General features: G+C 39.6%; 1 protein-coding gene across 5 annotated transcripts in view; it reads right to left on the bottom strand.

Annotated features, from left to right (window-relative positions):
* Window positions 1–26312, bottom strand: part of TUBGCP5 (tubulin gamma complex associated protein 5) — a 96464-nt gene that overhangs the window by 13712 nt on the left and 56440 nt on the right. For 3 of the 5 annotated variants that reach the window (XM_038532555.1, XM_038532554.1, XM_038532556.1), the window contains exon 22: window positions 25648–25748. In XM_038532555.1, the coding sequence (XP_038388483.1) occupies window positions 25648–25748 (101 nt within the window). Of the gene's footprint in view, window positions 1–24569; window positions 24947–25647; window positions 25749–26312 lie in introns of those variants that run through there. The other 2 variants (XM_038532557.1, XM_038532558.1) reach the window with 1 other exon arrangement.

The raw sequence follows: 26312 nt of genomic DNA, 5'->3' as shown, positions 1-26312 counted from the left end.
AAAACCCAGTATATATGTTAAATTTATTTAATTTTAAAATTTAAGTTAAATTAATTAACATATAGTGTATTGTTAGTTTCAGTGTTAGAAGTCATTGTAAGAAGTCAGTGATTCATCAGTCTTATATAACACCCATGCTCATTACATACATGCCCTCCTTAATGTCCACCACCCAGTTACTCCTCTCCCCTCCATCAATACTCAATTGTTTCCTACTATTAAGAGTATCTTATAGTTTGCCTCCTTTTCGGATTTCATCTTGTTTTATTTTTTCCTCTCTCCCCCTATGATTGTTTTGTTACTTAAATTCCACATATGAGTGAGTGATTTCACATGATAATTGTTTTTCTCTGATTGACTTATTTCACTCTAATACCCTGTAGTTCTATCCACATCATTGCAAATGGCAAGATTTGATTTTTTTGATGTCTGAGTATTCCATTGTACATATATAACATATCTTCATTATCCATTCATCTGTTGATGGACATCTAGGCTTTGTCCATCATTGCTGCTATAAACATTGGGGTGCAGGTGTTCCTATGGAGCACGACATTTGTATCTTTGGGGTAAATACCCAGTTGTGCAATTGCTGGGTCATAGGGTAGCTCTATTTTCAACTTTTTGAGGAACCTCCAAAGTGGCTGTACCAGCTTGCACTCCCACCAACAGTGCACGAGGGTTCCCATCTCTGCATACTTACCCACAACTATTGTTTTCTGTCTTGTTAATTTTAGTCATTCTGATTGATGTGAGGTGTTATCTTATTTTTTTTTTATTTGTATTTCCCTGATGCTGAGTGATGTAGAGCATAATTCATGGATCTGGTGGCCATTTCCATGTCTTTTTTGGAGAAATATCTGTCCATATCTTTTTTTTTAAATTTTTATTTATTTATGATAGTCACAGAGAGAGAGAGAGAGAGAGAGAGAGGCAGAGACACAGGCAGAGGGAGAAGCAGGCTCCATGCACCGGGAGCCCGACGTGGGACTCGATCCCGGGCCTCCAGGATCGTGCCCTGGGCCAAAGGCAGGCGCTAAACCGCTGCGCCACCCAGGGATCCCATCTGTCCATATCTTATGCCCATTTCATGACCGGATTGCTTGTTCTTTGGGTGTTGACCTTGATTACTTCTTTATACATTTTGGATACCAACCTTTTATCTGATATGTCATTTGCAAATATCTTCTCCCATTCAGTAAGTTGAATTTTAGTTTTGTTTACTGTTTCCTTTGCTGTGCAGAAGCTTTTTATCTTGATGAAGTCCCAATAGTTCATTTTTGCTTTTGTTTCCCTTGCCTTTACAAACTTGTCTCACAAAAAGTTACTATGACTGAAGTTGGAGAGGTTGCTGCCTCTGTTCTCTTCTAAGATTTTGATGGATTCCTGTTGTAGTTAGGCTTTTCATCCATTTAGAGTTTATTTTTGTGTATGGTGTAAGAGAATGGTCTAGTTTCATTCTTCTGCACGTGGCTGTCCAATTTTCCCAGCACTGTTTATTGAAGAGACTGTCCTTTTTTCCAGTGGATATTCTTTCCTGCTTTGTTGAAGATTAGTTGACCATAGAGTTGAGGGTCCATTTCTGGGTTCTCTCTTCTGTTCCATTGATCTATGTGTCTGTTTTTGTGCCAGTACCACACCGTCTTGATGATCACAGCTTTGTAATACAGCTTGAAATCCGGCATTGTGATGCCCTCAGTTTGGTTTTCTTTTTCAACATTCCTCTGGCTATTCGGGGTCTTTTCTGGTTCCATACAAACTTTACTATTATTATTATTATTATTATTATTATTATTAGTTCCACCTCTGTGAAAATATCAATGGTATTTTGATAGGAATTGCATGGAACATGTAAATTGCCCTGGGTAGCATAGGCATTTCCACCATATTTATTCTTCCAATATGGATTGGAAGCATGGGATGTTTTTCCATCTTGCGTCTTCCTCGATTTCTTTCATAATTATTTTATAATTTTTAGTATACAGATCCTTTACTTCTTTGGCTAGGCTTATTCCTAGGTATCTTATGGTTTTGAGTGCAATTGTAAATGGGATTGATTCCTTAATTTCTCTTTCTTCTGTCTCATTGTTAGTGTTTAGAAATGCCACTGATTTCTGGGCATTGATTTTGTATCCTGCCACATTGCTGAATTGCTGTATGAGTTCTAGCAATCTTGAGGTGGAGTCTTTTGGGTTCTCCACATAAAATATCATGTCATCTGTGAAGAGGGAGAGTTTGACTTCTTTGCCGATTTGAATGCCTTTTATTTCTTTTTGTTTTCTGATTGTTGAGGCTAGGAACACAGGGGTGAGAATGGACGTCCCTGGAGTGTTCCTGATCTTAAGGGAAATGCTCTCAGTTTTTCTCCCTTGAGAATGACATTCGCTGTCGACTTTTCAGAAATGGCTTTTATCATACTGGGAAATTTTCCCTCTAACCCTACACTTTGAAAAGTTTTAATCAGGAATGCATGTTGTATTTTGTCAAATGCTTTCTTTGTACCTACTGAGAGGATCATATGGTTCTTGTCTTTTTTTTTATTGATGTCATCTATCATGTTGATTGTTTTATGAATGTTGAACCACCCTTGCACCCTTGCATAGGGTTGTGATGAATAATTCTCGTAATGTACTGTTGATCCTATTGGCTAGTGTCTTGGTGAGAATTTTTGCATCCATGTTCATCAGGGTCTGTAATTCTCCTTTTGTGGTGGGGCCTTTATCTGGTTTTGAGATCAAGGTAATCTTGATCTCTTGAGAGAGAAAGAGAGAGACAGAGACAGAGACATAGGCAGAGCGTGAAGCAAGCTCCCTGCGGGTAGCCTGATTCAGGACTCGATCCCAAGACCCCCAGATGAAGACCTGAGCCAAAGGCAAATGCTCAAAAACTGAGCCACCCAAGTGCCCCAGTAGAATAGGTATTATTTCTTCTTTAAATGTTTGGCAAATTCCCCTGGGATGCCATTGGGCCCTGGACTTCTGTTTCTTGGGAGTTTTTTGATGAATGCTTCAATTTCCTTGCTGGTTACTGGTCTGTTCAGGTTTTCTATTTCTTCCTGTTACAGTTGTGGTAATTTGTATGTTTACAGGAATGCGTCCATTCTTTCAGATTACCTAATTTGTTGGCATATAGTTGTTCATAATACATTTTAAAAATCATTTGCATTTCTTTGGTATTGCTTGTGATCTTTCCTCTTTCATTCATGATTTAGTTAATTTGAGTCTTTTCTATTTTTAATAAATCTGGCTAGGGGTTTATCTATCCTATTAATTCCTTCAAAGAACCAACTCCTGTTTTCATTGATCTGCTCTACAGTTCTTCTGATCTCTATTTCATTGAGTTCTGCTCTAATATTATTATCTCTCTTCTGCTGGGTTGAGGCTTTATTTGCTCTTTACTCTGATTCCTTTAGGTGCGAGGTTAGCTTGTGTATTTGAGATTTTTCTAATTTTTTGCTTGTAATATATTTCCCACTTGGACCACCTTTGCTGTATCTCAAAGATTTTGAACAGCTGTGCTTTCCTTAGTTTCCATGAATCTTTTTAATTCTTCTCTAATTTCCTTGTTGACCCATTCATCTTTTAGTAGGATGCACTTTAACCTCCAGGTGTTTGAATTTCTTCCAAATTTCTTCTTGTGATTTGAGTTCTAGGTTCAAAGCATTGTGGTCTGAAAATATGCAGGGGACAATTCCAAACTTTGGTATTGATTGAGACCTGATTTGTGACCCCATATGTGTTCTATTCTGGAGAAAAGTTCCATGTGCACTTGAGAAGAATGTGTATTCTGCTGCATTAGGATGGAATGTTCTGCATATATCTGTGAAATCTATTTGGTCCAGTATGTCATTCAAAGCCCATGTTTCATTGGTGATGTTCTGCTTAGAAGATCTGTCCTTTGCTGGGTGTGCCTGCTGAGTGTGTTGAAGTCTCCTACTATTAATGTATTATTACCTATGTGTTTCTTTACTTTGGTTATTAATTGATTAATATACTTACTTGGCAGGTCCTACATTAGGGGATATATATTCATAATTTTTAGGTCTTCTTGTTGGATAGACCCTTTAAGTAAGATATAGTGGCCCTCTTCATCTTTTACCACAGTCTTTGGCTTAAAATATAATTTATCTGATATGAGGATTGCTACCCCAGCTTTCTTTTGAGGACCATTTACATGGTAAATGGTTCTCCACTCCCTCATTTTCAATCTGAAGGTGTCCTTAGGCCTAAAGTGAGTCTCTTGTAGACAGCAAATAGATGGGTCTTACTTTTTTGTCCATTTTAATACTTTGTGTCTTTTGATTAGATCATTCACATTCAGAGTAACTATTGAAATATATGAATTTAGTGCCATGGTATTACCTTATACAGTCCCTGTTTCTGCAGATTGTTTCTTTGGGCTCCCTTCTTCTCTTATAGGGTCCCCCCTTAATATTTCTTGCAGAGCTGGTTTGGTGGTCACATATGCTTTCAGTTTCTGTCTATCCTGGAAGCTTGTTATCTCTCCTATTCTGAATGAGTCTTGCTGGATAGAGTGTTCTTGGTTGCATTTTTTGTTTTGTTTTGTTTTAGGACCCTGAATGTATCATGTCAGCCCTTTCTGGTCTGCCACGTCTCTGTGAAGAGGTCTGCTGTTAATCTGATATTTTTCCCCATATAAGTTAGGAATCTCCTGTCTCAAGGTACTTTTAGGATTTTCTCTTTATCTTTGAAATTTGTGAGCTTCACTCTTATATGTTGGGGTGTTGATTGGTTTTTGATTTTGTGGGGGGCTCCTCTCTCTCTCTTGGATATGAATGTCTGTTTCCTTCCATTGATTATGATTTGTTCACATATACCTTGTGATCCTCTCTCTTTCTTTACCTCGTCTGGAATCCCAATAAGACGAATATTAATCCTTCTCAAGCTATCCTTTATTTCCTGAAGCCTTTCCTCATGGGTTATTAATCGTTTTTCTCTCTCAGTCATTTTTGAGAGACACAGACTGAGAGAGAGAGAGAGAGAGGCAGAGACATAAGCAGAGGGAGAAGCAGGCTCCTCACAGGGAGCCTGATGCAGGACTCAATCCTGGATCCTGAGATGATGACCTGAGCCAAAGACAGGCACCCAACTGCTGAGCCACCCACCCAAATAAAATCTTAAAAAAAAAATCAACCATGACTTAAGTAAACTATAACCTAGACAATTCTATAGGGGCCAGGGACAAGAAAATTAAAAAAATGAAAAAAAAAAAAAAAGACCATGAAAGTGAAAAACAAATTTTAAAAAAATAGTAGAAATTAATTTAAAAAAGGGTGGGGAGGAAGTGCTAGGGGAGAGAGAATATAGTCTCACAGAGTGGAACAAGGAGGTGATCCTCTTGATTCTGAGTGTATTTGGTTCTGTATGTTGGAAGGTGCTAAATTCCAAATTTATATAACCAGTAAGACTTACCTAGAGACACAACAGCAACCCTGAAACAGAAACAAGATAAAAGTGGGGGATGGAAATGGAAGGAAGAGAGAATATAATCTCACTGAATGGACCAATGTTGTGCTCCACTTGGTTCTGAGTGTAGTTTGGTCCATATGTTAGAAGATACTAAATTCCAGAATTATAAAACAACACAAGACAACCCCCCATAATTTATATATTTAGAAAAATTAGATTGAATACATTGATAGGAATCCAAAAATGAAGAATATATCTAAGACACGTAATTGGAAATTATGGAAGTCAAAAAGGAAAAAATTTAAAACTGAAGAGTTGATAAAATACTATAGTTATGGCAGGCAAAGAGAAAAAATATTGGAAAATTTTAACCTGAAATATAAATGAAAAATAAGGAAAAAAAACTGGAGTTCTATATACTATTTTCCCTCAGTCCTGGAGCTTTCCAGTGCTGCTCAGTCAAGAACTTGCTCTTCCCCTGTCCTTCCAGCTCGTCTTCTGGGGAAGGGGCCTGCTGTGCTGATTCTCAGGTGTGTGTACCTGGAGATGCCCCGCCCCCTGCTGAGTGCCGGGCTCAGTGGGAGCTGTTTACTCCATGAGGCCCCTGTTCCCTGGTGGCCCTGCCTCTCCCAGGTGAAAAGAGAGAAGAAAGAAAATTAAAATGACTGTGGCCAGATCTCCAGCCTGGGAGCCAAGAGGTCCCTGCACGCACCAAACTGCAGTCTGTCAGTGCACACTGGCCTAGATCCTCCTGGGGGTGGGCACGGGGCATTGATCTGTACAGACTGAAGGGTGCCGAGCGGCATAACTTTCACTGTCTTGTGCCCTCCCTAGTTCCACCTGTCTCGGAGGGAACAGAGGGTAGTCCGCTTCTGGTCACTCTCTCTCTTGGGTAAAGAGAGCTCAGCTGCTGGCCCTCGAACCCAGCACACTTCTCCCAGATGCCCTGACGGGGTTGCCGTGTTTGAGCTCTTTAGGGAGATCTGACTGTGTTTTCCAGTGTGCTGTCTTCCTGGTGCCTCTATTCTTACTGTGTCTCTGGGAACATTGAAACCTCACTGCCCCTCCTAAGATTCTGCCCTATTTCCTCACTGAGCACTTTTCAGTCAGAAGACTTTCTTAGGTGCAGGTTTCTAAAGGTCCTGCTTGTGTGCTGCACTGCTTTCCTAGGTTCCCTCTTCCGCCATTTATCTTCTGATATATCCCCTCTGTTCCTCTTCTCCACCTTCCTACCCTGTCAGAAGCGATCACTCTTCTCTGTCGCATTCCAGCTGTTCTCTCTTTACATCTCAGATTGAATTTGTAGGTGTTTAGGATGGTTTGAAAGTTAAGAGGTAAGTTTGGGGGACCAGGTGAAACGAGGACCCTACTCCTCCACCATTTTGCCTCCATCTCTCTACCTCCTTTAGATGTAATGTTAGTTTGTGGTTTTGAGACCTTTCTTGTTTCTTGAGAAAGTCTTATATTGCTCTATTCTTCTCTCTTAGGACCTTTGCTATATCCCAAAAGTTTTGGACAGTTTTTTTTTTTTTTTTGACAGTTTTGTTTTTCATTTGTTTCCATGAATTTTTTAAAAAAAATCTTTAATTGGCTTTGTTGACCCATTCATTCTTCAGTAGAATGCTCTTTAACCTCCATGTACTTGAGTTTTTTTCTCAGGTCTGCTGCCAGTCTAATATTTCTATCCTTGTGTGCAATAGACATCTTGTCCCAAGCTGCTTTCAGGATTTTCTCTTTGTCTCTGAGACTTGCAGGTTTCACTATTATCCTTCAGGGTGTTCGCTTATTTTTATTGATTTTGAGGGAGGATTCTTGGTACCTCCTGGATTTGGATACCTGTTTCCTTTCCCAGATGAGGTAAATTCTCTGCTATAATTTGCTCCACTATACCTTCTGCCCCCATCTCTCTTTCCTCTTCTTTTGTGGTTTCAATTATCCTAATAACGTTTTCCTTTATGGCATCACTTAATCCTTCGAATTCTTCCATGATCCAGTAGTTATCTTTTTCTCAGCTTCTTTATTCTCCATCATTTTATTTTCTATATCACCCAGAATCATACATTACAGAGAAAACATTTTAAATTTTTTAATAAATTTATTTTTTATTGGTGTTCAATTTGCCAACATACAGAATAACACCAAGTGCTCATTCCGTCAAGTGCCCTCCTCAGTGGCCGTCACCCATTCACCCCCACCCCCCGCCCTCCTCCCCTTCTACCACCCCTGGTTCGTTTCCCAGAGTTAGGAGTCTTCATGTTCTGTCTCCCTTTCTGATATTTCCTACCCATTTCTTCTCCCTTCCCTTCTATTCCCTTTCACTATTATTTATATTCCTCAAATAAATGAGACCATATAATGAAAACATATTAATTTTAAAAGATTTTATTGCTGGGCAGCCCGGGTGGCCCAGTGGTTTAGCGTTACCTTCAGCCCAAAGCCTGATCCTGGGTTTTCTCTCTGGCCAGTCTACCTTTCCCCTCTTTCCACTGGTAGTCTGCATGTCTAACTCCATCTTGGAGGCTGCTTCCCAGAGAAACTAAGTGGTGATGGTTACGGTGTATTCTTCTAGTTTTATTTTTAAAAATATTTGTATTTATTTGAGAGAAAGAGAACATGTGCATGAGTATGAGCAGGGGAGGAACAGACGGAAAGGAAGAGGGACAAGCAGACTCCCTGATGATTGGGGAGCCTGATTCAGGGCTTGATCCCAGGGCCCTGAGATCATGACCTGAGCTAAAGTCAGACACTTAACCAACTGTGCCACACAGATACCCCTTTTTCTCCAATTTAAACTTGCTAATATTTCCTTGGAAACTCTTAAAATCATAAGAATAGGTCAAATATTACAAGTTTTGTAACAGACCAAAATCCATTTCTGTGAAGAAAGTAGTATATAGTGCAGAGATCAGAGGGTCGTTCAGGGTGGATCAACACCATGATGTTGTTCAGAATGCAGGTTCCTTATGGCTTGTCCTGCCACTGCCTTTGATGCTGCCTTGTTTCCATGATCAAACCTGGGTGGCGGGTCTGCCCACAGGAGGGAAGAAGAGAAGAGGCAGAGGGCAAGCAAATTTCTTACATGGTCATATCATAATCTAGTTGTTAAGAGGCTGAGAACTTGGTTAAGGTATTTGCAGTTCTAGCCTTTTTGAAATGCTGAGGTATAATATATCTACAATTACTCACTTAAAAAAATGATTTTATTTGAGAATGAGTGAGCCAGCATCGTGGGTGGGTGGGGGGGGGGTGGGGAGGACAAGGGCAGAGGGAGAAGCAGGCTTCCTGTTCAGCAGGGACCCCTATAAGGGCCTCATTCTCAGGACCCTGGGATCATGACCTCAGCAGAAGGCAGATGCTTAAGCAACTGAGCTACCCAGGTGTCCTAGAATTACTTATTTTTATCAGAGATTTGTCTGAGACTTGATTCAAATTCTATCTAAGAAAAATTTCTACATTACTTCTCTACTTTGGGTTAGGATACAAAAGACACTAAAGACCTTCACTCCTGTGGTTACAAGAAAATACAAAATACAATTTATATTTTTCTGTGGGATTAGTGCAGACTGTCCATACAGAAAACTTGAACTGAATTCCAGAGAGAAATAAGTCCTTTATAAGAAAGTGAAAGGCTTTGCAACTTCCATACCCTAGGATGGATGAATGGTGAATGTGTGGGTTGGCAGTAGGACCTAGTCTGCCATCGGTGCAGGGAATATACTGGGATGAGAAGAAATCAGTTGAGCCTCTGACAAGCAATGTGTTCTGCTAGGATGGATTAGAATGTGAAAATTGCAAATACAAAATCAATCACTTGTTCCAACAATTCCACCCCACTCCCCCAATCCTCCCCAAATTTTGCTAAGGTGGCAGTAAATAGAAACCTGGGACTATAGTCCTGTGTGTTCTCAGAGTGATTGCATTCTGGAGCCCTAACAAACCTAAATCCAAAGGTTAACCAAAAGCATCTGAAAATGCAGCTTAATCCTTCCTACTTCAATTACTCATGAGATAAAAAGGTAGTGATAGTGGAGGTTAGAGTCTGGAAATCCAGGTCAATTCAATATAATTAAAGCTGAAGTCCAGCTGCAATTCAACCCAAGTCTAGAAGGAATCTGAGGAATCCTTTCCTGTCACAAACTACAGGATTCAGATTCTATATTCCAATTCTGATGTGTAAGTGTTTTTTCCCTAAATTAAGTAATTCTCCAACACCAGCTGGCTGCCCCCCAGTTCAATTCTGACACTATTTATCTGCAAGTAGTTTTTGTGGGGACTAAACCCCACAAGAATGCCTCCCCACTCCCACTTCAGACACCAATTGCAAGTCCAGATTGTCACTTCTTCTGACTCACCAGATATAGATCAGAAGTTCCAAAAACCCCCTCCCTATCTGGGTTTGGTTAGTTTGCTAGAGCAGCTCACGGAACTCAAGAGAAACATTTTCCTTTAGTAGGTTACCAATTTATTATGAAAGGATATAATTCCTCAACAGCCAGATGGAAGAGAGCACAAAAGATATATGGGACGGGGCAGAGTTTCTGTACCCTCTGGGCACTCCACATTCCTAGCACCTCCATATGTTCACCAACCCAAAAGCTCTCTCCGAACCCTGTTGGTTTTAGGTATTTAAGAAGGCTTTGTTACATAAGCATGATTGATTAAATCTTGGCCATTGGTATTTGAACTCAATATTCAGCCCCTCCCCCTGCCCAGAACTGGGAGGTGAGACTAAAAGTTCCAACCCTCTAATCACACCAGTTCCTAGGTAACTTACCTGGTTCCTCATCCTTAGGTAAGTTACCCAGGAACTTTACAAAAGTAATCTCATTAACATAACAAAAGACACATTTATTGCTCACATTACAGGAAATCCCAAGGGTTTTAGGACCTCTGTGCCAGGGATAGGACAAAGACCAAATATATGTATTTCTTGTTATAAATCACAATATTGCAAGGACAGACTTGTATTCTCTGGGAAAACAATCTTATACTACAGTGTCCAATGTTCTTTTATAGACATCTAGAATAAAATCTCAAAACCTAAAGACATGTAAGTATGACACATATAAAAAAAATGTCATAATTGAGGAAAAATAGCCAATAGAAGAAAACCAATAGTTGATTCAGAGTTAGCAGACAAGTACTTTGAAATAATTATAGGTGTGTTAGGACGCCTGGGTGGCTCAGCAGTTGAGCATCTGCCTTAGGCCTAGGACATGATCCTGGAAGTCCTGGGATTGAGTCCCACATAGGGCTCCCTGCATGAAGCCTGCTTCTCTCTCAGCCTATGTCTCTGCCTCTCTTTGTCTCTCATGAATAAATAAATAAAATTTATTTAAAAAAATTATAGGTGGGTTGAAGAATTTTCAGGAATAGATGGCATACATGGCAAAGAAAACAGTTATTTCAGGGGCATCTGAGTGGCTTGGTTGGTTAAGTGCCTGCCTTTGGCTCAGGTCATGATCCTGGGATCCTGGGATTGAGGACTGCACAGGGCTTCCTGCTCGGGCCTTCTCTACTCGCTTCTTCTACTCACTTTCTCAAATAAATAAACAAAATAGGTATTTCAGGACAGATATGAGAAATAAAAAAAAAAAGGAACCTTTAGAACTGCAAAAGAAATTCTAAAATTTAAAGCACCATTCTGACTAAAGGTTAATAAACTTGAAGACACGTTACTATAGACATGTTACTATAGACTTATAGTCTATACTATAGACTATAAGAAGAGAGAGACTGTAAATGAAAAAGTATCCATAGCATAGAGGATAAGTTGGTCTAAGGTATGTGTAACTGATAACCAGAAAGATAGGACAGAGTGAATGTGCCAGAAAAAATATCTTAAAAATAGTGGCCTAACCTCTGGGGCATGGGTTCTCAGTCCAAGCAAAGGGAAGACTCATCCAATAGAGAGTTAGTAACTGTAGAGCTTTTGCTACTGCTTTATTACTAAGGACCTGCTCAGGTTGGGTATGGGGAGGAGGACCATAATAAGGGCTGATCAGTGAGAAGCCAGAGAGCCTATTTGTATTCCCAGGAGCCAATCCTGTACTGTTTTGTAGTCAGGTGACTGTCAGGGGTGGAGGGGTGGGGGCTCTATTCACTCCACTGGAAGATGAATGTAACCTACATGGTAATAAAAACAATCATTTCCCCTCTGATCCCAGAAGAGCTGGCTCCAGAAAACTGGGATCATTCTGAATGGAAAATATGTTATGAGTCCAGCATAATGCTGATAACAGAAATTTATAGGGGATTGCAAGAAAATAAAATTACAGAAAAACATCTCTCATAAGATAGACCCCAATTCCCTAATGAAATCAAGTCTTTAAGTAAATTGAATTCACCACAGATTTATCCCAGATTTATCTATCTGGGATAGATAAATATCTATCTGGGATATTTATCCCAGATTTATTTATCTGATTTATCCCAGAAAAGCAGGTTTGGTTCAACATTTGAAAATCAGTTTAATCAACATATTAACAATGGACAAAAACCATCTAGTTGTCTCAATAGATGTAGTATATGAAAAAAAGCCAACGACCATTCACAATAAAAGCTCTCAACAAACTAGCAATAGAAAAGTACTTTCTCAACCTAATAAAAAACATCTTTAAAAAATCATACTTAATGGTAAAAGATCAAATGCTTTACCCCTAAGGTCAAGAACAAGGCAAACCTGTCTGCTCCCAACACTTCAATGCAATATTATACTGGAGGTTCCAGCCAGTGCATTAAACAGGAAAAAGAAATAAAAGACACAATGATTGGAAAATAAGAAGTAAAATGTATTTATTCCTAAGTGACATAATTGTGTATATTGTAGATACAAAGGAATCTCAAACTAGTAAAACTAATAGATGAATTTAATAAGTTCACAAGATTCAAGGTCAATATAAAAAGTATTTATTAGAAAAACAAACTGAAAAATTTTAATTAAGCAAATATAATAAAGTGGTTTATTTGTAGGATAAAACTAGGTGGTGGGTTCATTATAAAATTCTTTGAACTTTCCTGCATGTTTGAAATTTTATAGTATTAGAAGATAAAAGACCATAAAATATAACATTGAAAATATTAAAGGAATGCATTTAATACAAGATACATAAGACCTTTATATCGAAAACTATAAAGCATTGCTCAGAGAGATTAAGGGCCAAAATGAAGATATACCATATATATGAATTAGAAGAGTCTATGTGAATGTCAGTTCTTCCCACCTGACCTATAAAATCAGCACAACCCAAATTAATTCCAGCAGGCATTCTATGACAGGCTGATTCTAAAATTTATAGGAATATAAAAAGGGCCTAGAATAATCAAAGCGATCTTGAAAGACAATATTATAGGACTTTCATTACCTGATTTCAAGACTTTCTATAAAGCCACAGTCATCAAGATTAGTGTGGTACTAGCAAAAAGTACTGGCAAAAAGATAGACAAATAGATTAATGCTATAGAAGAGTCCAGAAATAGACTTATATTGTCTATTTTTTAAAAAACTAAAATATCAAAAAATGTAATGGGGAAAGGAAAGTTTTTAAACAAATGGTGTGAGAACAACTGGATGATTCGAACTATATGACATTCTGGAAAAGGCAAAACTGTGGAGACAATAAAAAGATTTGGGGTTGGAGAGAGGGGAATGAATAGATGGAACACTGGATTTTTAGGGCAGTGACACTATTCTGTAGGACCCTGTAATGGTGGGTACAAGTCATTAATACATTTGTCAAAAACCACAGAATGTATAACACCTAAAGTGAGGACGCCTGGGTGGCTCAATGGTTGAGCGTCTGCCTTTGGCTCAGATCATGATCCCAGAGTCCCAGAATTGAGTCCAACATCGGGCTCCCTGCATGGAGCCTGCTTCTCCTTCTGCCTGTGTCTCTGCCTCTCTCTGTGTGTCTCTCATGAATAAATAAATAAAATCTTAAAAACAAAACAAAACACCAAAAGTGAACCCTAATGTAAAGAATGGATTTTGGGTGGTAATATGTTAATACAAGTTCATCAACTATAGTAAATGTACATAGCTCTGTACATGATGTACAGATGTTGATAGTAGGGGAGAATGTGCATGTGTAGGGCCAGGGAGTATATGGGAAATCTCTGTACCTTCCTTAGTGAATTTTGCTGTGAACCCAAAACAGCCCTAAAAAATAAAAGTCCATTTTTTAAAAAGTAACACATTGCTGACACACATAATAAGCATTTCAAGATCTTTATGTTGAAAAAAAAGAAGCCAGACTTAAAAGGATTCATGATATATGATTCCATTTATATACAGTTAACAACAAACAATTAATGTATATTGATGACTGGAACGGTGGATGCCTCAGGCAGGCATAGTGCCTGAAAAGGGTAAGGGAGAGCTTTCTGGGGTAATGGAAATGTTCTGTAGCTTTTTTTGTTACACAAGTATCTACATTTGTCAAAACATATATAGCTTTAAGATCTGTGCAATTTACTGTGTAAATTATACCTCAATTCTAAAAAGTAAATATTTTAAAAAGTTCAACACAATTAGGGGCACTTGCTTGGCTCAGTTGGAATAGCATGTAACTCTTGATCTCAGGGTTGTGAGTTTGAGCTATACACCAAGTGTAGAGATTACTAAAAAACATTAATTTAAATTCAGCACAATTACATACCATTTGCACACTTATTAAAACAGCAAAATAAAACAAGAAAGTGATAATATTAAAACCTGACATAGATGTAAAGCAACTGGAATTTTCATACTTTGCTGGTGGGAATACAGAATGGTATAACCACTTTGGAAAAAGATTTTGTTGTCTTCTTTTTTATATAATATTATAAATATACTTTACATGGCCTAGCAATTCCAGCTCTAGCATTTACCCAAGAGAAATGAAATTATGTTCACACAAAAACCTGTACACAAATGTTTATAGCAGCTTTATTTGTAAAGGCCAAAAACAAGAGACACATGTCTATCACCTGGTCTATGAATTAACAGCGCCAATTCAAACAAGGAAATACTGTTCAGCAATGAAAAGACATAAACTTGTAACAACCTAGATGGATCTCAAAAACAGTGTTAGGTTAATCCATCCCTAAATGGCTACATATGTATGGTTCCTTATATTCTGGAAAATCAACATAATATGACAGAGAACAGATAAGGTGTTGCCAAGGGCTGGGGCTCAGGGAGGAGACTGACACAAAGGGGCCTGCATGAACTTCTGGAGATGACAAAATGGTTCTCTATTTTGAGGGAGTGGTGGGTACATCAGGATTCATAGACCTGCATATCTAAAAAGAATAACTTTTTTAAAATTACGTTTATTTATTTATCTATTTATTTAACTTATTTGAGAGAGAGAGAGAGAGAGCGCACAAATAGGAGGGAGGGGCGGAGTAGGATGGAGAAACGGACTCCCTGCTGAGCAGGGAGCCTGATGTGGGATTCAATTCCAGAACCCCCGGATCATGACCTGAGCTGAAAGTAGATGCTTAAACGACTGAGCCACCCAGGCATCCCTAAAAAGAATAACTTTTACCCCAAGTTTTACCTCAATAAATTTGACTTTAAAAATAGAAAGTAGGAAGCTCAGGGGGGCAAGATGGCAGAAGAGTAGGATCCCCAAGTCACCTGTCCCCACCAACTTACCTAGGTAACTTTCAAATCATCTTGCAAACTTACGAACTCGGCCTGGGATTTAAAAGAGAACAGCTGGAATGCTACAGTGAGAAGAGTTCACGCTTCTATCAAGGTAGGAAGACAGAAAAAAAATAAATAAAAAAAGCATCCAGCGGGGGAGGGGCACTCGCAAGGACCCGGGCTAAGGCTGCAGGGCAAGAGCCCCCAGGACTAGAAAGCCCAGGCCTGGAGAAGCAGGAATTTTACCAAACTTCCCGGATGGAAAGGCGCTCGCAGAGATCTAGGTAAGGATCCCAGGAGGGGCAGTGGAGCCCCTAGGTTCCCAGGGTCACTAACAGAGGACCTGCGTCCTGGGGGAAAGCGCACCACACACTGAGGGCCGAGATCCATAAAGGGATGGAGCGCGCACCCGGCGGGGTCTTGGGAGCAGCTCACGTGGTGGCTCCTGCGGAAGAGGCTGCATAGTCCTGAGAGTAGTTCAGGCTGCGGCTACGCATGGAGGGGGCTATGCGGCCCCAGGAGCAGGATTCCAGCAGCACAGGCCCCAGAGCCCAAGGTACCGGGGGACACAGCCCAGGATCTGGCGCTCCCCTTGGGACAGGCAGAGGCCAGGAGGACACAGGACAGCAAGGACTCTCCTGCCACGGGCACCCTAAGTAAGCTGTGCAGGCCAGTGCCCTCCACCCCCAGGGGCATCCAGGCCAGTGTGGACTGGGAGCTGCAGTAGTTACTGCAGGAGCTGACTCCGAACTGGAGAGCTGGCAGCCACCAGTGTTGTTATTCCTCCTGGGTCACCCTGTGCCTGGGAGGAGCAAGGCCACCAGGGAGCAGGGGCCTCACAGGCTAAACAGCTCCTACTGAACCTGGCAGGGGCGGGGCAGCTCCCCCAAGTGCACACACCTGAGAATTTGGCTGGAAGGACAGGGGAAGAGCAAGTTCTTAACCAAGCAGCGCTGGAAAGCTCCAGGGGAAGTCAAGGGACTTACAGTATCTAGAATCAGAGGATACCCCTCCTTGTTTTTTTTCCCCCTTTTTCCTTCCTTTTTCCAGTACAACTTGTTTCTAGCCATTCTGCCCTGAGGAAAATGACTAGAAAGAACTCACCACAAAAGAAGGAATCAGAAACAGCACTCTCTCCTATAGAGTTACAGAATTTCAATTACAATTCGATGTCAGAAAGCCAATTCAGAACCACAATTATAAAGCTACTGGTGGCTCTGGTAAAAGCATAAAGGATTCAAGAGACTTCACGATTGCAGAATTTAGATCTAACCAGGCCGAAATTAAAAATCAATTAAATGAGATGCAATCCAACCTGGAGGTCCTAACGTCGAGGGTTAATGAGATAGAAGAACGAGTGAATAACATAGAAGACAAGTTGATGGCTAGGAAGGAAGCTGAGGAAAAAAGAGAAAAAGAATTAAAAGACCATGAGAAAAGGTTAAGGGAATTGAATGACAGCCTCAGAAGGAAAAATCTACGTTTAATTGGGGTTCCAGAGGATGCCGAAAGAGACCGAGGATTAGAAAGTGTATTTGAACAAATCATAGCTGGGAACTTCCCTAATTTGGGGAGGGAAACAGGCATTCAGATCCAGAAGATAGAGAGATTTCCCCCCACCCCCATGAATGAAATAGAGACCAGAAGAACTGTGGAACAGATAAACAAAAACAGGAATTGGTTCTCTGAAAGAATTAATAAGATAGATAAACCATTAGCCAGCCTTATTAAAAGACAGAAAAGAGTCAAATTAATAAAATCACGAATGGAAAAGGAGAGATCACTACCAATACCGAGGAAATACAAACGATTTTAAAAACATATTATGAGCAGATATATATATATATATATATATATATATATATATATATATATATATATAAAAATTAGGCAATCTAGAAGAAATGGACGCATTTCTGGAAAACCACAAACTACCAAAACTGAACAGGAAGAAACAGAAAACTAGAACAGGCTAATAATCAACAAAGAAATTGAAGCAGTCATCAAAAACTTCCCAAGACACAACAGTCCAGGGCCAATTGGCTTCCCAGGGGAATTCTATTAAACGTTTAAAGAAAAACCATACCTATTCTACTAAAACTGTTCCGAAGGATAGAAAGGGAGAGAATACTTCCAAACTTGTTCTTTTTTTTAAAAATAATTTATTTTTTATTGGTGTTCAATTTGCCAACATAAGAATAACACCCAGTGCTCATCCCGTCAAGTGCCCCCCTCAGTGCCTGTCACCCATTCACCCCCACCCCCCGCCCTCCTCCCCTTCCACCACCCCTAGTTCGTTTCCCAGAGTTAGGAGTCTTTATGTTCTGTCTCCCTTTCTGATATTTCCTACCCATTTCTTTTCCCTTCCCTTCTATTCCCTTTCACTATTATTTATATTCCCCAAATGAATGAGACCATATAATGTTTGTCCTTCTCTGATTGACTTATTTCACTCAGCATAATACCCTCCAGTTCCATCCACGTTGAAGCAAATGGGGGGTATTTGTCATTTCTAATGGCTGAGTAATATTCCATTGTATACTTAAACCACATCTTTATCGATTCATCTTTCGATGGACACCAAGGCTCCTTCCACAGTTTGGCTATTGTGGACATTGCTGCTATAAACATCGGGGTGCAGGGGTCCTGGCGTTTCATTGCATCTGCATCTTTGGGGTAAATCCCCAGCGGTGCAATTGCTGGGTCGTAAGGCAGGTCTATTTTTAACTCTTTGAGGAACCTCCACACAGTTTTCCAGAGTGGCTGCACCATTTCACATTCCACCAACAGTGTAAAAGGGTTCCCCTTTCTCCGCATACTCTCCATTTGTGGTTTCCTCTCTTGTTAATTTTCCCCATTCTCACTCGTGTGAGGTGGTATCTCATTGTGCTTTGAAAGAATTAGTAAGATACATAAACCATTAGCCAGCCTTATTAAAAAGAAGAGAGAGAAAATTTCAAACTTGTTCTATGAGGCCAGTATCACCTTCATTCCAAAACCAAAGATCCCACCAAAAATGGAGAATTACAGCCCAATATCCCTGATGCAAAAATTCTCAACAAGATACTAGCCAATAGGATCCAACAGTACATTAAGAAGATGATCCACCATGACTAAGTGGGATTTATCCTCGGGATGCAAGGCTGGTTCAATATTTGTAAAGCAATCAATGTGATAGCTCATATCAACAAGAGAAAAAACAAGAACGATATGATCCTCTTAATAGATCAGAGAAGGCCTTTGACAAAATACAACATCCCTTCCTAATGAAAACTCTTCAGAGTGTAGGGATAGGGCAAACATTCCTCAGCATCTTAAAAGCCATCTAGGAAAAGCCCATAGCAAGTATCATTCTCAACAGGGAAACATTGGGAACCTTTCTCCTAAGATTCGGAACAAAACAGGGATGTCTACTCTCACCTCTGCTATTCAACATAGTACTAGAAGTCCTAGCCTCAGCAATCAGGCAACAAAAAGAAATGACAGGCATTCAAATTGGCAAAGAAGAAGTCAAACTCTCCCTCTTCACAGATGACATGATACTGTACATCGAAAACCCAAAAGACTCCACCCCAAGATTGCTAGAAGTCATATAGCAATTTGGCAGTGTGGCAGGATACAAAACCAATGCCCAGAAGTCAGTGGCATTTCTATACACTAACAATGAGACTGAAGAAAGAGGAATTAAGGAGTCACTCGCATTTACAATTGCATCCAAAAGTATAAGATACCTAGAAATAAACCTAACCAAAGAGGTAAAGGATCTATACCCTCAAAACTATAGAACACTTCTGAAAGAAATTGAGGAAGACACAAGAGATGGAAAAATATTCCATGATCATGGATTGGCAGAATTAATATTGTGAAAATGTCAATGTTACCCAGGGCAATATACACGTTTAATGCAATCCCTATCAAAATACCATGGACTTTCTTCAGAGAGTTAGAACAAATTATTTTAAGAATTGTGTAGAATCAGAAAAGACCCCGAATAGCCAGGGGAATATTAAAAAAGAAAACCATAGCTGGGGGCATCACAATGCCAGATTTCAGGTTGTATACAAAGCTGTGGTCATCAAGACAGTGTGGTACTGGCACAAAAACAGACACACAGATCAATGGAACAGAATAGAGAATCCAGAAGTGGACCCTGAACTTTATGGTCAACTAATATTCGATAAAAGAGGAAAGACTATCCACTGGAAGAAAGACAGCCTCTTCAATAAATGGTGCTGGGAAAATTGGACATCCACATGCAGAAGAATGAAACTACACCACTCTCTTGCACCATACACAAAGATTAACTCAAAATGGATGAAAGATCTAAATGTGAGACAAGAGTCCATCAACATCCTAGAGGAGAACACAGGCAACACCCTTTTTGAACTCGGCCACAGTAACTTCTTACAAGATACATCCACAAAGACAAAAGAAACAAAAGCAAAAATGAACTATTGGGACTTCATCAAGATAAGAAGCTTTTGTACAGCAAGGGATACAGTCAACAAAACTCAAAGACAATCTACAGAATGGGAGAAGATATTTGCAAATGACGTATCAGATAAAGGGCTAGTTTCCAAGATCCATAAAGAACTTATTAAACTCAACAGCAAAGAAACAAACAATCCAATCATGAAATGGGCAAAAGACATGAAGAGAAATCTCACAGAGGAAGACATAGACATGGCCTGCATCAGGCCATGAGAAAATGCTCTGCATCACTTGCCATCAGGGAAATACAAATCAAAACCACAATGAGATACCACCTCACACCAGTGAGAATGGGGAAAATTAACAATACAGGGAACCACAAATGTTGGAGAGGATGCGGAGAAAAGGGAACCCTCTTACACTGTTGGTGGGAATGTGAACTGGTGCAACCACTCTGGAAAACTGTGTGGAGGTTCCTCAAAGAGTTAAAAATAGACCTGCCCTACGACCCAGCAATTGCACTGCTAGGGATTTACCCCAAAGATACAGATGCAATGAAATGCCAAGACACCTGCACCCCGATGTTTCTAGCAGCAATGTCCACAATCGCCAAACTGTGGAAGGAGCCTCGGTGTCCATCGAAAGATGAATGGATAAAGAAGATGTGGTCTATGTATTCAATGGAATGTTACTGAGCCATTAGAAACAACAAATACCCACCATTTGCTTCGACATGGATGGAACTGGAGTGTATTTTGCTGAGTGAAATAAGTCAATCGGAGAAGGACAAACATTATATGGTCTCATTCATTTGGGGAATATAAAATTAGTTAAAGGGAATAAAGGAAAGGAGAAAAAAATGAGTGGGAAATATCAGAATGGGAGACAGAACATGAGAGACTCCTAACTCTGGGAAACGAAATAGGGGTGGTAGAAAGGGAGACAGGCGGAGGGTGGGGGTGACTGGGTGATGTGCACTGAGGGGGCCACTGGATGGGATGAGCACTGCGTGTTATTCTGTATGTTGGCAAATTGAACTCCAATTAAAAAAAAAGTAAAATAAATAAAAACAAAAATAGAAATATGGATGCCTATCTGGCTCAGTTGGTACAGCATGTGGCTCTTGCTTTCAGGGTTTTGAGTTTGAGTCCCACATTGGGTGTAGAGATTACTTAAAATTAAAATTAAAAAAAAATAAAAAGAGAAAGTCAATTTACAAGCCAGTAAATGGAAAACTTAATTTAAATTTAAGTTCAACATATGTCCTAATTCAATGCAAAGAAGCTGACTGACTTGTAAAAGCCAACATACAAAAACAAGGGCATAACTGCACTTCTTCTCATATGCTGGAATACAACATGGAACTCTGATCCTGGTTTATATGCAGATGTATAGGTTCATGACACAGATAATCTATTTTTCATTATGCTAGGTACTCACTCATTCAACAAACACTGAGCACCTACTGTACACCTTGCCCCATGACAGATGCTGACCATAACGTGGTCATATACAGACGTGCTCCCAAGGATCTCACAGTGCAGTGAAGAGCACAAATAAGAAACAAATACATCATTAAAAGGGCATAATTATCAATAAATTAATTACACCTTGTCATCTTCACTATCAGACATAGGAATGTCCATGTTTATCATAATACATCCTAGGGATCCCTGGGTGGCGCAGCGGTTTAGCGCCTGCCTATAGCCCAGGGCGCGATCCTGGAGACCTGGGATCGAATCCCACGTCGGGGTCCAGGTGCATGGAGCCTGCTTCTCCCTCTCTCTCTGCCTGTGTCTCTGCCTCTCTCTCTCTCTCTATCATAAATAAATAAAAATTAAAAAAAAAAAAATAATACATCCTAAATGGCATTTGATTATCTGAAGCCCTATCCTTTGTGTATTTCCTTTATTTTAGACAGCTTGCTTCTCCCTCTGCCTAGGTCTCTCATGAATAAATAAAAATATTAGAAAAGAAAATCCCTTTGCAGAGAGGAGTTAAGATGGTGGAGGAGTGGGGTGGGGAGCTAGACTTGCCTTATCTCTCGAACACAATTAGATAAATATAAAATCATTTAACATTTATTTATTTAAAATAAATAAAGATTATATTTATTTACTCATGAGAGACACAGAGAGAGGCAGAGACACAGGCAGAGGGAGAAACAGGGTCCCTGCAGGGAGTCCGATGCAGGACTCAATCCCAGGACCCTGGGATCATGACCTGATCCAAAGGCAGAGGCCCAACCACTGAGCCACCCAGGCATCCTGAACACCCAAGAAATTGATCTGAGGAGTGAGAGAGCCAAACTGCACTAGGGGTAGAAAAAAACAAAAATCATAGAAGGTAGGAGCTGTGGAGAGTTGACTTGGGGGAGAAAAGAACTACAGGTGCTGCAATGGGAGGGGGGGCCTGATCATGGAGACTGGAGAGAGAGAGAGAGACAGAGACAGAGAGAAACAGTGATCAGCATGCATGGCATTGCACAAGAAAAACTCTTCCCCTAAACCATTGTGGGAGGAAAAGGAAAGGGGCTGACTACCACAAGTACTATTAAGCAGTAGAGCACAAACTCTAAAGTTTTGGATGTCTGTTACATTACCAGGGTTGTTCCTTATGGGTGGGAAGGAGGGTGGAGGCTTGGGAGCAGGCACCATGGTCTCAGGACTCAATTTCCCACTTCAATGCATTTGGGAGAGCGGGTACAACTGCTCCAAGGGCACCACTGGCTGTGCTATTCCCTTGCATGGGAACAAAGGCTGAGGGCAGCAAGCCATGGTGCTATCTATTTGCTGATCTTTACCATAAACTCCAAATGGCTGTGCTGTCACAACTGATTTCTGGGACAAACCGGCAGATGGCAAAAGTATGGGGAGACCCTTCTCCAGAGGAACAATGTGGGTCTGCACCTCAGGGATCTTTAAAGTTGGTGGAGTTTTGAAACCCAGCTCCATGCCTGAAATAAAATACAGAAGTGTTGTGCAACCTGGCAGGCAGACAGCTTGGATGCTGGCAGGGTGGAGCCAGGGATCTGATGGAAGCTGGGGACAGAAGAGAGGTGACTCTTTGCTCTTCTGTGAGAGCTTCCTCAGGAGTGGTGGGTGTGAACTCCCTGCTCAGGGATAGAGGGAGCAGGGCAACACCATTCTGCCCACTGTCCTCCTTTACCCCCGTACATCAGCACTGAATTCATATCGTTCAACAATCATTCTGAATGTAAAATGGACTAAATGCTCCAATCAAAAGACACAAGTATCAAAATGGATAAAAAACAAGACCCATCGATATGCTGTGTGGAAGAGACTAATTTTGGATCTAAAGATACCTCCAGATTGAAACTGAGGGGATGAAGAACCAACTGATCATACTAACAGATCTCAAAAGAAAGCCAGGGGTAGCCATGCTTACATCAGACAAACTACATTTTACTTTTTTTTTCAAACTACATTTTAAAACAAAGACAGTAAAAGCAGCCTTAAGAGGTAAGTACACTGTAATACAGGCCTTTCTCAAAAAGCAAGGAAGGTCTCAAATATACAACCTAATCCTAGAAAAGGATCAGCATATAAAGCATAAAGCCAGCAGAAGAGAATATAGAGCAGAAAGAAATGGTATAGAGGAGTGCATGGGTGGCACAGTTAAGCCAAAACTCTTGTTTTAGGCTAAGGTCCTGATCTCAGGGTCTTGAGATTGAGCCCTACATCAAGCTCCATGCTCAGTGCAGAGTCAGCTTAAGACTCTTTCTCTCTCTCTGCTCCTCCCCACTGTACTTTCTCTCTCAGATAAATACATAAATGTCTGGAAAAAAAGATATAGAAACAACAATAAAAACCAGTAGAACTGATCAATAAAACTAAAAGCTGGTCAGAATGGGTAAAATCAACAACTCAGGAAACAACATGTGTGGGCGAGGATGTGGAGAAAGGGGAACCCTCTTACACTTCTAGTGGGAATGCAAACTGGCGCAGCCAAATGTATAAAAACATGGCGTGTGTGTGTGCGCACACACGCACACATACTGGAATATTACTCAGCCATCAAAAAGAATGGCATCTTGCTATTTGCACCAATGTGGATAGAACTAGAAGGTATTATGCTGAGTGAAGTCAGTCAAAGAAAGACAAATACTATAAGATTTCACTTGTGGAATTTAAGAAACAAAAGCAAATAAACATAGGGGAAGGGAAGGAAAAATAAATAAGAGGGAAACAGAGAGGGAGGCAAACCATAAGAGACTCTTAACTATAGGGAACAAACTGAGGGTTGCTGGAGGGGAGGTAGTTGAGGGGGTTGGATAAGAGCTATTAGAAATGACAAATACCCACCATTTGCTTCAACGTGGATGGAACTGGAGGGTATTATGCTGAGTGAAGTAAGTCAGTCAGAGAAGGACAAACATTATATGTTCTCATTCATTTGGGGAATATAAATAATAGTGAAAGGGAAAATAAGGGAAGGGAGAAGAAATGTGTGGGAAATATCAGAAAGGGAGACAGAACATAAAGACTGCTAACTCTGGGAAACGAACTAGGGGTGGTAGAAGGGGAGGAGGGCGGGGGGTGGGAGTGAATGGGTGACGGGCACTGGGTGTTATTCTGTATGTTAGTAAATTGAACACCAATAAAAAAATAAATTAAAAAAAAAAAAAAAAAGAGCATGATAGGTATTGAGGAGGGCACATGATGGAATGAGCCCTGGGTGTTAGAAGCAAGTGATACTATTTAGTCCTCTGTTTCTACAGATCAAACAGCTACCTTCTCCCTTTGATTTAGCCCATAAAACGTCTGTCTGCCTCACATGGTATTTTGAACTGTTACACCTGCACTTTCCTGGAAGCTTTTGAAATTGCTAAAAAACTCTATCCTCTGATAAGGAAGAGTTACAAAAGCTACACATAATAGTAGGGTATGACTGAGATCTATTCTGCCATCTACTTTACTTAATAATAGTTCTAAATTCTACTCCTGAGACTAGTAATACACTGTATGTTAACTAACTTGAATTTAAATAAGACGTAAAAAAATAACAGAAACAAAGAAAAACTATGTAAGAATTTCTGCAACCAAGCAAAAGGAGAATAGATTTTAAAATGTCCTCTTTTTAATAGCAGTAATTGCAAATGACATAATTCACATTTAAAGGTAAGATACCAACAATGTATCTTACAGTAGGAAATATATAAGTATAAACAGCTTATATACACTTTGCTTTATTGATAAAATTTTATATACATAACCTTGTATACTATCCAATAATTTCCAAAGAAAACATCTGCAAATCTACTTGTCTAGACAGTAGAGAATAGTTTTTAAAATGAATCAGAACAGAGATTCTGATTCCTCAGCTGCATGTGGTGGAATTATATTTGTATAAAGATCAATCTTAGGTATTTACTACATTAAAGATATTTAACTTTGTTCCATTCCAGCCATGAGTGACAGTGCAAGAGATTCCACTGTGGAAATAATACAAAATAAGGTTACAAAATAGGTTTAAATATTTGAAAATAAGGCTTATTAAATACAAATTGAAAAAGTAAGGTTTACTTCATTTTTAAGATTTTAATGCTGAAAACAAAACATCTTGCATTTCACTGAACAAATCACGATTGTCTCCTGTGTCATAGAATCTGGAGTCAGCTCATACAAAATGCTATGTTCTAACCTATGAATGGATCCTCTTTGTGAAACAATCACCCAATGCAAAATGGACAAATAGGTTAATGTTTGCTCTAACACGTGTTTTTAAAAATGTTCAGCTACTCTTAATTAGTACATCACAATTAGAATACACAAAAAAAGGGAAGAGATTAAACCCATACGTTTCTGGAAAAAAAAAAGCTGTGCAAAGATACTACTTAGTCCTGTTTCTACAGATGAAACGTACTACACATAATAGTAGGGTATGACTGAGATCTATTCTGGTTTACTTAATAATAGTTCTAAACCTTTAAAAAAATAAAAGCATCTGATATTCACTTACCACATTGTAATTCTGAAAAAATAAGTCAAAGCATGGCACAACTGCTGAGGGACTTTCCAAGTTTGAATAGATAAAAATTTCTAATTCTTCATGAGATTAGTACCAAAATAATAACATGCAGACTTAGCTACAAGAAAATACAAAAGTAGTAATAATTTAACATGGTATACTCACAATGGGGAAAGGATCCTCTACAGACAGCTTTGTTTAAAATGGTTACAAGAAACATATGGCAGTTTTTAAAATCAGACTCCATTTTCTCTATAGATTCCATTCTAGGAAAGAAAGTAAATTTCAATTTAAGTATATAAAGGGTTAATGAGTAGGTTACAAAATATCTTTAGAGGAATTCCAGATGTACTTCAGTTTAATTGCAAAAGTCTAAAGAAATACAAAATTTCCTGCCCAACCTTAAAATACAAGCTTTCCAAATGTTTGAAGAAAAAGTCATTAGGACATAAAGCTTCCTTTTAGGTGGTACTGAGTTCTGAAGCTGAGATGACTGGGGATGTTCCCTTTCCCATTACACATTTCTTTATTTTCATTTACATACCTTCTTTTGAAACAAAGACTACATTAAAGATATAAAACCCTACAAAAACGGGAGGGAAAAATAAGATAATCAGAGAGGGAGACAAACCATTAAGAGACAAACTGAGGGATGCTGGGGGGGGGATGGGGTCACTGGGTGCTGGGCATTAAGGAGGGCATGTGATATAATGAGCACTGAGTGTTATAGAGGATAATGAGTCACTAAATTCTACCACTGAAACTAATAATACACTATATGTTAATTGAATTTAAATAAAATAAATCATAAAGAATAAAATCTTTAAATT

The sequence above is a fragment of the Canis lupus genome, chromosome 3, assembly GCF_011100685.1.
Source record: "Canis lupus familiaris isolate Mischka breed German Shepherd chromosome 3, alternate assembly UU_Cfam_GSD_1.0, whole genome shotgun sequence".
Taxonomy (NCBI): domain Eukaryota; kingdom Metazoa; phylum Chordata; class Mammalia; order Carnivora; family Canidae; genus Canis; species Canis lupus.
This window is presented reverse-complemented; position numbering and strand designations above follow the sequence as displayed.